A 13723-nucleotide genomic window follows, 5' to 3' on the forward strand; every position below is an offset into this window, starting at 1 on the left:
GCCCAAAAAGACTGAGAACATATAGCTGCCGTGAGGAATAATAGCCAATCATAATGCCAAGGGCATTCCCAGGGTAGGGTATCACAAGCTAAGCAGATCAAAGAGGGCACTGATTTCCAGGGGAGATCTGATGTAGCCATGGAACCCTAATCAAATGAACTGGGCATCTCTATAGATCAGATGAACTGGGTGGCCATAGAGAGAATGCCCCAGGGTAGAACACTCTCCATCAGTGTATAGCTGGGTGTTTTCTCATGGTCATGCGCACACACATGTTTATATGTGATACATAACATTGTTGAAGTTAAAAGGAAGTAATCATAGCACATTACCTTGTTCACCACAATTACTCATTCCACAAGAGGATTGCACATTGCCCTTTGATTCCTGGGATTTATGGGAGGAATATATAGTTCTGCTTCACTGGCTTTGGCCAATGAAATAGCGGCAGATGTAACCCAAGCACTGGGAGATTTGTTTGCCACTGCACACACGTCCTTAAATGACTGCCAAAGCATTGGTACCAGACTGACACATAGTTTTTAGTGAGCAGATGAATGTAAAAGTACAGAATCTTTGAATAATTCAGAAATGTTCTTACAAAAAAAATGAAATGAATCCTCGTATATCATTAGTAACAATAAATGTCAGTTAATGGGTAAATATGACTATACTGGACTTTAAAAAAAGATTTTTCATTCATGTGTATGTGTGTGTCTATGTGAGTGTATGCCATATTGTGTGTTCTTGCAGACACGCACCAAGGCCTCTGTGGCCCATGTTGAGAACGCTTGACAGATTCAAGGGAATAAATAAATGTTGTTGGCTCTTTGTCAAGATTTGAGTGTAGTTTTTGTTCAGTCTCAAACACCAGTTTTTAAAATTCTAATTAAAAATTTTTTTATGTGTATAGGTGTTTTGCCTGCTTGTTTTTCTGTGCACACTGCGGGTGCACTTAGTTCCCACAGAGGCCAGAAGCAGGTGTGCCAGACACCATGTGGGTTCTGGGAACCAAACCTGGGTCCTCTGGAAGACTAGCCAGTGCGCTTAACCCCTGAGCTGTCTCTCTAGTGTCTCATCTTCCATTCTTGATAACCTTTTCTTCTGCTTTATCAGATCTATTGGAGATGTTTCCCACTGTGCCTTAAACATTCTTTTGTTGAAATTTTGATTTCCAAAATTTCTATAATTTTATTCAAGAATTCCACTTTCCTTGATGGATGTATTTTCCATGTGGCTGGCTTGCTCATGCACACGGCCGCTTTTCTTGTCCACGTTGCTGGCTTTGTCCTTGTGTGATACTGGTTTCCCTCTCCAAGTCCTGGACTGAATTAATTTGCTCTGTTGTGTCCTTTCTGAGGACGTTGTTGTTGTTAACTTAGATTTATTTATCTTGTGTGCATGAGTGTTCTGCTGCAATGTGCATCGTGTGTGCCCAGTGCTCTGGGAGGTCAGAAGAGGGCATCGGTCCCCTTGGAAGTAGAATTACTGGTGTGAGTTACCATGTGGTCACGGAAATGTGAACCCAAGTCTCCCTCAAGAGAAACAAGAGCTCTTAGCTACCAAGCCATCTCTTCAGCCACTCATCAATCATTTTTAACTAATAAAGTCTGTGTATGTGTTTGCATGTGCAGTATATGAGTGTGTTAGGTATATGCATGTGTGTGTACATGTGTATGTGCACAAGCATGTGTGTGTGTGTGTGTTGCATGCATCCATGTGTATGCACAGAGGCTAGGGGATGTTGTCACAGGTCCTCTATTGCTCTCTGACTTATTCTCTTGAGACAGTATATCTTACCACACTCTCAGATCTTTCAGCTAGGCTGGCAGCCAGCAAGCTCCAGCAATCCTCCTGTCTCCACGCTGCTTCAGCACTCAGGTAACAGGTGTGCCGAGACAAGCTGGGCTACAATGATCTTTTCACATGGGTGCTGGGGATCTGAACTCAGTCCTCCCGCTTGCTTGGCAAGGGCTCTTCCCCACTCCACCATCTCTGTAGCTCCATCTTCTTGCCCTTCACCTCTCCTTTATGTGTGTGAATATACTGGAACAGCACACTCTTAAATCCCCCTGGTCCCCACACCGGTGACTCAGTGCGGAGAGACAAATCTAAGTCACAACAGCAACAGCATCAAACTGTTAAGGGCCTGGAGACATACTTCAAGTCAATCCTCACCCATTAATACAGCACTGATAATACTTCAAGTCAATCCTCACCCATTAATACAGTATGGGAAACAGTCTAACTAGCATGGAACATGCTATGCAATTAAGAAACTGACTAGTGACTAAAGTTTTTTTGTTTGTTTTCTGTTTTTGTCTCACTTTTTATTGGCTCTTTGTGACTTTCATATCATGCACTCCAATCCCAGTCATTCCCCACTCCTCTCATACCTACCCCACCTTTGCAGTCTCCCCACCAACAGAGAAAACACAATCTTGTTGTGGAAGCTGTAGTGTATTCCTTTTGTCCACACTTCTTTGTTGGCAAATGTTCATTACAATGGCTTGTTGGTCTGGTTCAGTCTCCAGCTTCTGGATCCTCACTGGGACTCGTCTCAGCAATCCTGTCGTTGCCCTGGGTCATGGAGATCCTGTAGCTTTGGATCTGTGGGACTGGTCCCTTCACACCCTCCAGCAGTTCATCAATGGGGTAGATGTTGGGGTGGGCCAATTCAAAGCCCTGGATCTGGGCCTGAGAGGCATCTGACCTGGGTGGCTCCCCAGTTAACTTCTTGCTCCTGTTCTCACTCCCTAGGACAGGCTCACCCATAGCTCTCACATCCAAGGTCAGCTCTACTGTGCAGCCTAGGCTAGGTACAGGGCCTGATCTCCCAAAGGCTGTAGTAGGTGAGAGACAGGGCCAGCTCTCCCACTCTGATGACCTCAGGGGCAGCTCTTCTGACTGTCGTAGATAGTGAGAGGCAAGAGGGGAGACATCTTCCTCCTGAGTGCTTCCGCTGGTGAGCAGCAGGGCCAACTTTACTGTTCTCATGAACCCAAAGCCTGGTCTCCCATCTGCCACAGGTAGAAAGGTATCTCTCTCTCACCCATGCCATCCCATGGGAGACAAGTAGCTTACCCACAACTCCCACAGCCACGGCCAGCTCTACTGTGCTGGGTGATGTTCGGAGCCCACTCTCCCAAGTACTGCGGCTGATGAGGGGTGAGCGTGACTCTCCTGCTTTCATGCCCTGGGACCAGTTCTCCTATGATACCCAGGTGAGGGGTAGGGCCAGTTCTACACAGCCCTCAGATATAAACATGACCCTGGATGGCAGACCAGAGCAGGGACATCTGCCTGGCCTTTGGTGGTAACACAGTCCCTGCTGCTGCAGAGCCATAGATCCAGACAAGGCCCCAGTGGCAGCCTCAGGCCAGGACCCCACCATGGTCCCAGGTGGCATCACCAGCTACTCACATCTGCCTGTTCCTCACTACCCTCCAGTCTCCAGTTCTGCCTCTCTTCATTATGACCACATCCTTCTGTTTCTCTTTCCCGTCTATTTCTCTACCAAAAACTTGCCCCCTTTAGTGGTGCCCAGGGTTTCTGAGTGTCTGGGGTCATCTCAGGAGTGGTCTCAGGAGTGCTGTGGCATTATGTCACCAGGCAGGGGTCATCTTGGGCACGGTCTGCCCCCTCAGGCCTGTGCAGGGTTTGAGCACTGGTCCTCTCAGGCTAGCTCCCTGTCTGGACCCATGGTACCAGACTGGTAGTCGTCTTGGGCTGGGTCCTTGCCCAGGCCACTGCATGGTCCCATGTGGGGTTTGTCTGTCTCCTGCCCCAGGCTGAGATCCTGGGTGAGGTTCTTCTAGTCTTGGAATTCCTCTTGCTAGTCCATGAGGCCTCAGTCAGGGTTATGTCCTGGGAACTTGTCTGGACTGGTGGTCACCCCAAGTTTGGTTTTCTTCAAAGAATGTTAGGCTATTAACCATCCAGATGTTCCTAGGTCAGAACGCTGAGCATAGCATAGCCTCTCTCCTCTCTGCCACCTACTGATGCACATGTGACACAGCAGCCCCACATGCAATGCCTCTAGGAGCAGGTTGGTTTTGGTTTTTAAAGATGAGGTCTCACTATAGAGCCTTAGCTGAATCCTGAAAAACCACTGTTCCGTGTGCTGGTTTTGAACTCGGCTCGATCTTCTTTCCATTGTCTTCCAGATACAGTTATTACAGGCTTGTACCATCATGGCCTATTAATAACTGAATTCAAATGGTCTTAGTTTCCCCAATCAAATGACACTCACTAGCAGATTGGCTTTAAAAAAAAATAGCATCTCTTGTTGTCTGCAAGAAATGCACCTGACTGGCAAAATTAAACGCAGCCTTATGGCGAGAGAACGGAAGGCGGCCAGGCACCTGAAACTAGGAAGCAGATGGGTACGGCTGTACTAACCCTTGACAAAGCAGACTTCGATCCAAACTTAGAAGAAACCAAGAAGGCTGCTTCGTATTGACTAAGGGATCAATTCGTCAAGAGCACAGTGTAACCTTTGACATGTATGCATCAAACACCTGGAGTTTCTTTAGACAAACAATATTCAAGGTAAACACAAAGGCCGACCATCAATCCATCACTAGTCAGTGACTAATAACCCATTCTCACCGGCTGGCAGGTATAACTTTAATTTTTCAAACCTTATTTTGAATGATGGTTCTTAAACTTGTTAACCTCCCTCATAGCCCACCACCCACCAGAGGTAGTGGGAAAGAAAGGATACGGGGCGGGGGGTAGTGGACCTGTTTAGAAAGGTTCTTTGGAGCAACTCCCATCTCTGTTGTCTGTAAATGAACAGTTCAGTGCACAGGTTAGCAGCAGCGGCTTGATCCCCTTGCAAACACTTCACGGATACACCAGCAGTCCAATTCTGTACAGTTGGCATACCAACACAAGTCAGCAGCGGTGACATACCTAGCAGAGACAACCAGGCCTTGGCTCGAGTCAGCAGGAGGGACCTGAAGGAACACCAGAAGTTCTCCGCTGTACCTCTCTCCAAGAGACCCACGAGTGTTGCACAGCTAGTTCAATAAGCAAGCCTACCTCAGCCTTCATCATTGTCCGTCGAGTCCTATTTATACTGTCCAACTATCACATGTGCTCCATGGGTCTTGCCTCAGCATGTGCGTCTGTTCTAGCTGACATCACTCTGCCCATCAGCCTGAGTCTGTGGAAGTGGCCAGAAACTGTAGCACAACACCAGAAGTGTTTTGGTGCGTTTCTTTCTATGGAGACCCACAAATGCCGCTCGACTACACAATGTATGGCAGACCAATACATGTGTGTTTGCAAAGAATCCTTCATCATGAGGCCTTTCATATGCTTGCTTTAGCAGAACATCCTGTCTCCTGTGTCTGCTTCAGTGAACCATTCCTTCACAAGCCTGCCTTAGCCTTTCACACCTGTGTCCATGTGTTTTCCCCAGCAAAGTATCCACAGGTGATTTAGTAACATCAGAGTTAAAGGCATAATAAAACAAATGGACTTAACCGTCCATAATATTCAATCTCATCTCTTCAGTTCATAGAACTTTCTCTAAAATAGACACAAAGCAGGTTTTAATACATAGAAGGAAATTGAAGCTGGAAGTGGTAGCACATGCCTTTAGTCCCAGCACTCGGGAGGCAGAGGCAGGAGGAGCTCTGAATTTGAGGTCAACTTAATCTATAGAACTAGTTCTAGGACAGCCAGGGCTACAGAGAGAAATCTTCTCTTGAAAGAAACAGAGAGAGAGAGAGAGAGAGAGAGAGAGAGAGAGAGAGAGAGAGAGAGAGAGAGAGAGAGAGAGAGAGAGTTGAAATACGTTTTCCCATTCTATCTGATCATAATGAAGTAAACTAGAAATCAATAGGAAAAAAAACTATAGACAGTGTAACCACTCTTGAGGATTGAATGGCCCACTCCGAGAGACCCACGAGTGTTGCACAGCTAGCTCTATAAACAAGCCTAGCTCAGCCTCCATCATTGTCCATTGAGCCCTATTTATACTGTCCAACTATCACATGTGCTCCATGGGTCTTGCCTCAGCATGTGCACCACTGTGACCACGGTACACTCTGACAAGACACAATTTCATGATGAGTGGATCATCAGAACATTAATAGGAAAATATGTAAATCCCTAAGATGAAAAGAAAACAGAAGTCAGACATCAAGGTGTGTGCCTTTAGTCACAGGCAGAGGCAGGAGGATCTCTAGGAGTTAACAGCTAGCCTGGGCTACAAAGTAAATTCCAGACCAGCAAGGGCTACATGGAGATCTTGTTTTTCATTCTGTTTGCTTGTAAGCCAGAAACACAACATAATGATGGAGCTTCTGGCACAAGATGAAAGCAATACTAAAGAAACATTCATAGCTGCAAGTGTCTACAATAAAAAAAAAAATCAAGGGGCTGGTGATCTAGGTATGTTGGAAAAGTGTTTGCCTCATGAGCACGCCACCCACATAAATGACAGGCATAGGGACAGGACCTTGCAATCCCCATCCTAAGGAGGCCAAGATAGGCAGGTCCCTGGGACTCACTGGCCAGTCAAAATCTAGTTTACTTCATGAGTTCATGAGTGAGAGACTCACTCTCAAAACACCAAGGTGATCAACATCTTTGGAATGATATCTAAGGTTGAGCTCTAGACTCCACTCCATACACAAGCATACTTGCTGGCGTTGGCCTCTTCCCTCCCCCACCCAACACCCCACCTCTTTATTGCGTCTCCATCTGATTTTGGAGTCAGAGTAGAACTGGGTCTGTAAAAGGTCCCAGCCACATCATAGGGCTTCCTCTGCCTTGTTCATTCTGTTTCCTGGTCTGTCTCTCTCTGTCTCTGTCTCTGTCTCTCTCTGTGTCTCTCTCTCTGTCTCCCTGTGAGATCCCCATTCTGAGATCGTGTTTTGCTCCCTCCTCTTCTCAATAAACCTTTTTGTTGGTGGTTTCAAAAAGCTATTTGATTCTTATACCCGTACACCCTTTCAACCCCCCAACACTAGGTAAGAGAAAAGGTTAGAGGGGAAAGGGGTCGTGGGACTCTAGTCTATTTCCTGATGATTAGGAGCACAAAGTTCCTTGGGGCAAGACTAGTCTTTGTCATCAGTACATCTCCAACTTCTCTTCTCTTTGCTCATGAACACTTTACAAACCACAACAGCAGCAACCAGGAGCAACAGGAGGAAGCAGCAGCCTTCCCCTCCCCTCCCCTCCCCTCCTTTTCTTCGGAACACCACTGTCTGTCTCTGGGCTCTGGGATTTATTCCCTTTCCAGAGTCCCCAGAATTAAACTATCCACAGCTGGCAAAATCAGGCTCCTCCCAGACCTCAAAACAATCATAGTTAATGGCTGTAGACAAACTGAAGCAGCCTCATATCACACACCCATGATTAAAACAGAAACATTCGCATCACATAAGTTATTCCCCTTGCGTTACATCGGTTGCCAGTGTGATCTCTTAGCAGCTCACCTTGGTCTGGTCCCAACCCTCCAAGGTACCTTCTACTGCCTAATCCTAATATTGACTGTTTTATTAGGGATTCACTGCTGTGAAGAATCACCACGATTATGGTAAGTCTTATAAAGGAAAACATTTCACTGGGGCTGGCTTACAGTTCAGAGGTTTAGTTCATTATCATGGTGGAAAGCATGGCGGCATTCAGGCAGACATGGTGCTAGAGAGGCAGCTGAGAATGCCACATCTGGATCTGTAGGTGTCAGGAAGAGAGAGTGACACTTCCTGGATCTAGCTTGAGTGTCTGAATCCCTGAAGCCAGGCCCCAGTGATTCACTTCCTCCAAAGGCCACATCTCCTAATAATGCTACTTCCTTTGGGCTTGTAGGGGCCATTTTTATTCAAACCACCATACTGACTTAGGGAGAGGCAGCTCCTGGGCATGAATCTCTGACTATCACCCACTGAGTGAAGGAATATAATAAATTAAAATGGAAACAAATCTCCCCACCAACATGCCTCATGTATGTGTGTGTGTCTGGAGATGGAAGCCAGTCCCTCGAAAATGCTAGGATCTATCACTGAGTATTAGTATCATTAGTGTATATGTATATGGTGTAAGTGAAGCTCTGTGTGTGTGTGTGTGAGTGAGAGAGAGAGAGAGAGAGAGAGAGAGAGAGAGAGAGAGAGAGAGAGATTGTCAAGAGTGTACAAGTGGAGGTCAGATAACACTGGCATCACTTCTGTCTTCCCACATTTACGAGTGTTACAGGGACAGAACTCAGGCTGTCAGGTTTGTTCATCAAACACCTTTATCTTCTGGCCTTGTTGGGAACAAGCAAAATGAACTCGTTCTAACTGCCGCCATTTTCTTTTCAGGCCCAATCATAGAGGGAGGCTAAGGTCAAGGTCCCAGACCCTAGAGGAGATGGGGACGTCCCTACAGCTGAACAGCTCCGGTTGTAAACAGCTGTTGGAATCCAGACATCTCAGGGACAACTTGTAAGGAGACAGTTGTCTGAGTCCAGCCATCTCAAGGACAACTTTTTTATCTTGTTGGCAGGGTTGAACTAAGGTCATGTTCCCAGGCCCAGGAAACAACACTATCCTAATTGGTGGAAAAATGTAGCAATAACTGGGCACAGATGTTTAAGATTTGCAAGCTTAAATATTGTGGGTTTTTCTGGCTTGTTGTTGCAGTTCAGTTGCTGAGTCTGTTCTGAGGTCCTGATCAATTAGTATCAGCTAAATTACAGTGGATTTTTGTCATCTGCCTTGACCTGGTGTTTGAGGTATGTTGGATTTAAGTGGACTACATAACACCCTAAGGTTAGGGTGTACTATCTTGCAAACACCCCCATAAGTCCCTTTGTATGGAGACCTAATTAGGACTTTTTTTTTTTTTTTGGTTTTTTGAGACAGGGTTTCTCTGTATAGCCCTGGGGACTTTTTTTTTTTTTAAAGTAATAATAGGATTGACATGTTGCAGTGATGGCTCAGTTGTAGTGAGCTTGAACTGCTTATGTGGGGGACCCAAGTATGGTTTCCAGTACCCACTTCAAACTGCTCAGAACAACTACGGTTCCATTCACACACACTCACCAACACACACACACACACCCCTTTTAAAAAGTTGATTGTGAATTGTGTTCTTATTTGAAATACTTTCTCCCATGTTTCTAAATACTTTTCAAATGAGCCTCTCAGTTTGTTTGGTTTTTGGTTGGTTGGTTGGTTTTTCGAGACAGGGTTTCTCTGTGTAGCCCTGGCTGTCCTGGAACTCACTCTGTGGACCAGGCTGGCCTCGAACTCAGAAATCTGCCTGCCTCTGCCTCCCGAGTGCTGGGATTAAAGGCATGCGCCACCACCGCCCAGAAAGCCTGTCAGTTTTAAGGCTACGACTTCTTCCCTTGTTCTGTTCTTTAGCATTTTGTGATAGATATTTTTATCCTGACTCACAATTGTGATCTTGCATGCAGAGGACTGTGAACAGCTGTGAACCCTGCAGACAGCAGATGCGTTACCCAGACTCTGAGACACCAGAACTCACAGAATCCTTTAATAGGAAGAACAAGGTTTCATAGGAATAAATCGGAGCCCTGAAAGTTGAGGTGATGAGAGTCCCAGGCTGAGAAGGGGGTCAAAGGTCGAAGGTCATGACATTTGAAGAGAAGCTGGGGTTGGGGGAAGGGAATAAGCAAAGTCTAGGGTTCTGGTTTTGGGAACAGCCAAAGTCTCAGTGGCTAAGACTTGGCCACTGGCAGCCAATCCGGAGCATGCGTTGGGTTCCCGGAAGAAAGCCTCAGATTAGGAGCCAAGACCTGGAGCTTCCTCCAGCTCCTCCTTCTCATATCCAGGAAGACATTTCTGCAAGACACAAGGATACAGATGGGCATGCTTGGCTTCAGTCACCTTAGGACACAGATCTTTCAGCTAATGGAAGAGGGGATGGGATCCTCTCCACAGCCTCTGGCAAGCAGGGAAGCCAGAGGAGGTGTGAGTGCTGGGCTCGGCGTGACCACGCCTTCTGATTGCCACTGTATACCTGTTGCTTCAGTGTGGTGACCATGGTGGGCCTTGTGCTTCTCCTCTGAGTTGCTCTGGGTGCTCCCCACTCCTGTCAACTTTGCACTCCTGTAACTCACCTCAGATGTGCAGGTTCCTTCGCCTACTGCTTCCCTGCTGTTCCCTCCACCCCAGGTCCTTCCCTTCCACCTCCAGGACTGCCCCGCTCTGGGAAAGGACCAGTGCTATGATGGCTGATTAGACTTAGTAAGAATGAAGGCTGGGGACCTTTAGCACTTACAGCGTTTGTTTATGCAAATGGATGTACAGACAGCTTTAGATTCGAAGTTGTTAGGGTTCCCTTGGCAACCACCATAGATGAATTCGGTACAAAGCCTGGTGTCTTGGTTATACCACCAGCGTGGAAGGTAGGCCAAGCAGGGACCAGCATCCTGGGGCAGGCTGCATACATCTGTGGGGAAATCACAGGAGACAGATACTTGGATGCTTGTATCCCTAAGGGACAACCCCACCCCTTTCACTGCTCTTTATGTTTAGCTCAGAGCTGTGCTCCCAGTTCCGTGGGAACTGTGACCACAGTTGAACCGCTTTGGTCTTGGTTTTCTCATCTTCAGGATGGTAACACAAAGTACAACCTTGCTTGTTGGGACAGGGCCGTCTCACGAGCACATGCAAGCGTTGCACACAGCTCTTTCGTTGGTTCTCCTCAGCATCGGAACAATGACATGTTGATGATTTTGCCTCACAAATGTTTCTGTGTTCTTTCCTTCCACCAGGAATGGCCACCATCTAAATCCAAACCTCTCCAGTCTACTGGACATCAGATTCCAGAGTGACTGATCCACTAGCTCATACAAAGTTGTCCCCAAACCCCAAACTCCACATTTTCCCTCTCCACAGCTTCTCTCCTTCGTTGCTCCTAACACACAGCCTTTCAAACTTGTGCCTGAAAGTCACCAGAACCCAAGCAGACCACAGCCAGTGGTTGGATCACAGGGAGGCTCAAGGCCAGCCCTCCAAGTTCCCTTCTTCATCTAGCTTCACCCTCTCCCCTTGCCAGTGTTTCCAGTCCTGATCCTGTCTCCTAACCCAGGGCCTTCCCATGAGCACTTGCTGGTGTCTGTCAAGCTGTCCCTCCCCACATCTGCCTGCACACTACCCATCCTTCGGTTTCCAAGGCCTGTATGCCTTCCCCAGGAAAAGCTTTCCTGCCCACGGTGAGCAGGTGGAGCCCTCAAGGGTGTCGTGAGTACCCCGAGTATTTGCTGACTGGTAACACTGGGGGAATGATTTTGATGGTCTTTTGTAGGACTCAAGGATGTGACAGAGAGAACAGAGTATAGAAGGCCAGAAGTGATAGAGAGGACAGAGGCCTGGACAGAGAAGCCAGGAGACCCCACACCTGTCCCATGTTACACACTCACCTGCCCCATGTCACATCCACACCTGTTTCATGTTACACCCATACCTGTCCCATGTTACACCCACACCTGCCTCATGTTACACCCACACCTGCCCCATGTTACACACACCTGCCCCATGTCACACACACCTGCCCCATGTCACACACACCTCTCCTATGTTATACCTACACCTGCCTCATGTTACACCTAACATGCCCCATGTTACACACACACCTGCCCCATGTTACACACACATCTGTCTCATGCTGTCCTACAGCCAGACACATTGTTGGTATTTGATGAGTCTTTCATAGCCTCTGAGTATCTCAGAACAGCACCACAGGGCAGCCAAGAGATCACATGACCCAGTACCTACATCCATGTTATGAAAGAGAGAACGGAGTCCAAAAATGGGAAAGCCAGGGCTGGATCAACATCTCATTTCTACAAGCACCTACTGCCCTTTCAAAGGACCTGGGATCAGTGCCTAGCACCCATTTGGCAGCTCATAACCATTTGTATTACCAATTTCAGAGGATCTGCTGCCCTCCTCTCTCCCCTATGGGAACTGTATGGATGGGGTACATACTGTATTCACGCAGGCAAAACATATTTACACAGAAAATAATCATTTTAAAAAGAAAGGTTGATTGTTCGATTCAGATACCTGAAGAAAATTGAAAAAGGACACTCTCTTGCCCAGCAGTGACATCACTCAGACACCATGAGAATCTGGGTCACACACGAAACCTCAGTGACCCAGAAGGCCCTGCAGTGCCAGATCAGAAGGGCGGGAGCAGGGGATGAGACAGGTACCTTCGCTGAGGTCCAGGCATTTCTTCCCACAGGCGAACAGGCAGCACCTTTTCTCCCCTGGACACTCTTGGTGTCGTAAACACTGGCCTCTTTCTTCAAAGTCACACTTTATTTTATTATACTTTGGACATGTTCCTATGGGAGGAGAAGACATGGTCCTGTGAGGGGTTGAAGGAGATATTGTTCTCCCTTCCCAGTCCCAGGGCACACCTGCAGAGTTCAGGAAGCTTGTTTGTCCCTCACCTGTCACTAGGAGGAGGCAACCCTCAGCAGCTCAGGGTTTTCATAACACTGGCCACATCTTCAGCTGTAAGAACTCAGCATCTAGTCCCAGGACCTTCTCTATCTACGATTTTCCAGGGAGAGACCCAGCCCTTTAGAACTATCCTGAGCTTTGTCCTTGGTTGGCCCCTGTTGCTCTCACTGTTTGCCCAGATTGTCATTTTGAAGGTTAATGCGACAGAGTGTGGAAAGCCTTGGTCAAGCAAGGTCCCGGGGTTAAATGAACAGTGGGTCATACTGATGAAGTACTTCTGGGGCACTTGACTGTTCTCCTCGCTCCTCACTACACAATTATGAGTGGGCCTGGACAGTGTTGCACACACAGAACAGAGGACCCAGAGCACTGGGAGGCTCCATGGACTTGTGCAGAGCCACACGGCTCCTGAGAAGTGGTCTCAGAATTCACGTGACCTCCTAAGCATCCACTTTCCACCACTGCCTTCAGTGCTCAGAATCTCCATGCATCATCACGCTAAGGGACTCCTGGTGGCTGCACTTTAGCACACAGGGAAGGTCCTCTGTGACACAGGAAAGCTTTGGGGAGCTGCAGTCGGCAGGTTGGGGAGCTGATGGGGTGGTACTAGGAAGAGGCTGGGCCTTCAGTGGAAATCCCTTTGGCTAGTTAATCCCCAGGTCCATTTAATGCACACTAGTCCCAGCACTTCCAGGAAGTATTCTTTATAATGGCGGGCAGTTAACCACCACAGACCAAAGAGCTGTGTCCAGCCAGGCCATCTTTCCAGGATATGGGGAAACACTGACTCCAAACATCACCCCACCAGGGCCAGGGGCTGAGGTGAGGGAGACACTGTCACCTGCAGCATGTTTTGTTCTCTAACCCCATCAAGTTTCTTCTCTCTGTGCTAAGAACTGGACTCAGTACTCACTGATAAAGAACCCGTCTGCCAGCTCAGGTTCCTGGATGCTCCACAGGAGGACGAAGGGGACCAGGAATGGCAGAACTCCCCAGAGTCTCATTTTAGGAAGCAGTAGCCTGTTTGGAGGCATTAAACCAGGAGGAGTTTGTCAGTGGCTCTGGCCTCTGCTGCGTGCCCCAACAGTCCAGGAAGCATCTCTGGGCAGGAGCCAGTTTGTTCCCTCCCCAGAGGCCATCAGTGGACTAGCTGTACCTGCAGTGCAAACTGTGGGGGAACGGGATCTGACAGGCTGGTCTGGGCCTCTGCTGGTGGTGGTCCTCAGGCTTACGAGGGGGAGGGGCAGAAACGCTTGTCATCTTGTAGAACCTTGGAGCAGAGT

The 13723-nt window shown here is 47.8% G+C and overlaps 1 protein-coding gene and 1 non-coding gene across 2 annotated transcripts; both read right to left on the reverse strand.

The window, feature by feature from the left end:
* Positions 1-1947: 1947 nt before the first annotated feature.
* LOC110307513 (uncharacterized) lies at positions 1948-13511 on the reverse strand. The gene is made up of 7 exons (XM_021179752.1): positions 13354-13511; positions 12185-12319; positions 10242-10416; positions 9320-9441; positions 9105-9139; positions 3085-3211; positions 1948-2111 (listed from the first exon to the last, which is right to left on the reverse strand). The coding sequence occupies exons 1-7, from the start codon at positions 13472-13474 to the stop codon at positions 1948-1950; spliced, it is 879 nt and encodes a 292-aa protein (XP_021035411.1). The 5' UTR covers positions 13475-13511.
* On the reverse strand, positions 3919-4049 carry LOC115030497 (small nucleolar RNA SNORA17). Its single transcript, XR_003836091.1, has one exon. It is a non-coding gene; the product is annotated as a small nucleolar RNA SNORA17 (small nucleolar RNA).
* Positions 13512-13723: the final 212 nt, after the last annotated feature.

This window comes from Mus caroli, unplaced genomic scaffold (genome assembly GCF_978045245.1).
Source record: "Mus caroli unplaced genomic scaffold, Mus_caroli_1 scaffold_2, whole genome shotgun sequence".
Taxonomy (NCBI): Eukaryota; Metazoa; Chordata; class Mammalia; order Rodentia; family Muridae; genus Mus; species Mus caroli.

Coding starts and splice junctions, on each gene's coding strand:
- LOC110307513 (XM_021179752.1), bottom strand. CDS start 13,474: ATGCCTCCAAACAGGCTACTGCTTCCTAAAATGAGACTCTGGGGAGTT. Junction 9,442..10,241: donor TGCATAAACAAACGCTGTAA/GTGCTAAAGGTC, acceptor TGCTGTCTGCAG/GGTTCACAGCTGTTCACAGT. Junction 9,140..9,319: donor CGTAGCCTTAAAACTGACAG/GCTTTCTGGGCG, acceptor ACAAACTGAGAG/GCTCATTTGAAAAGTATTTA.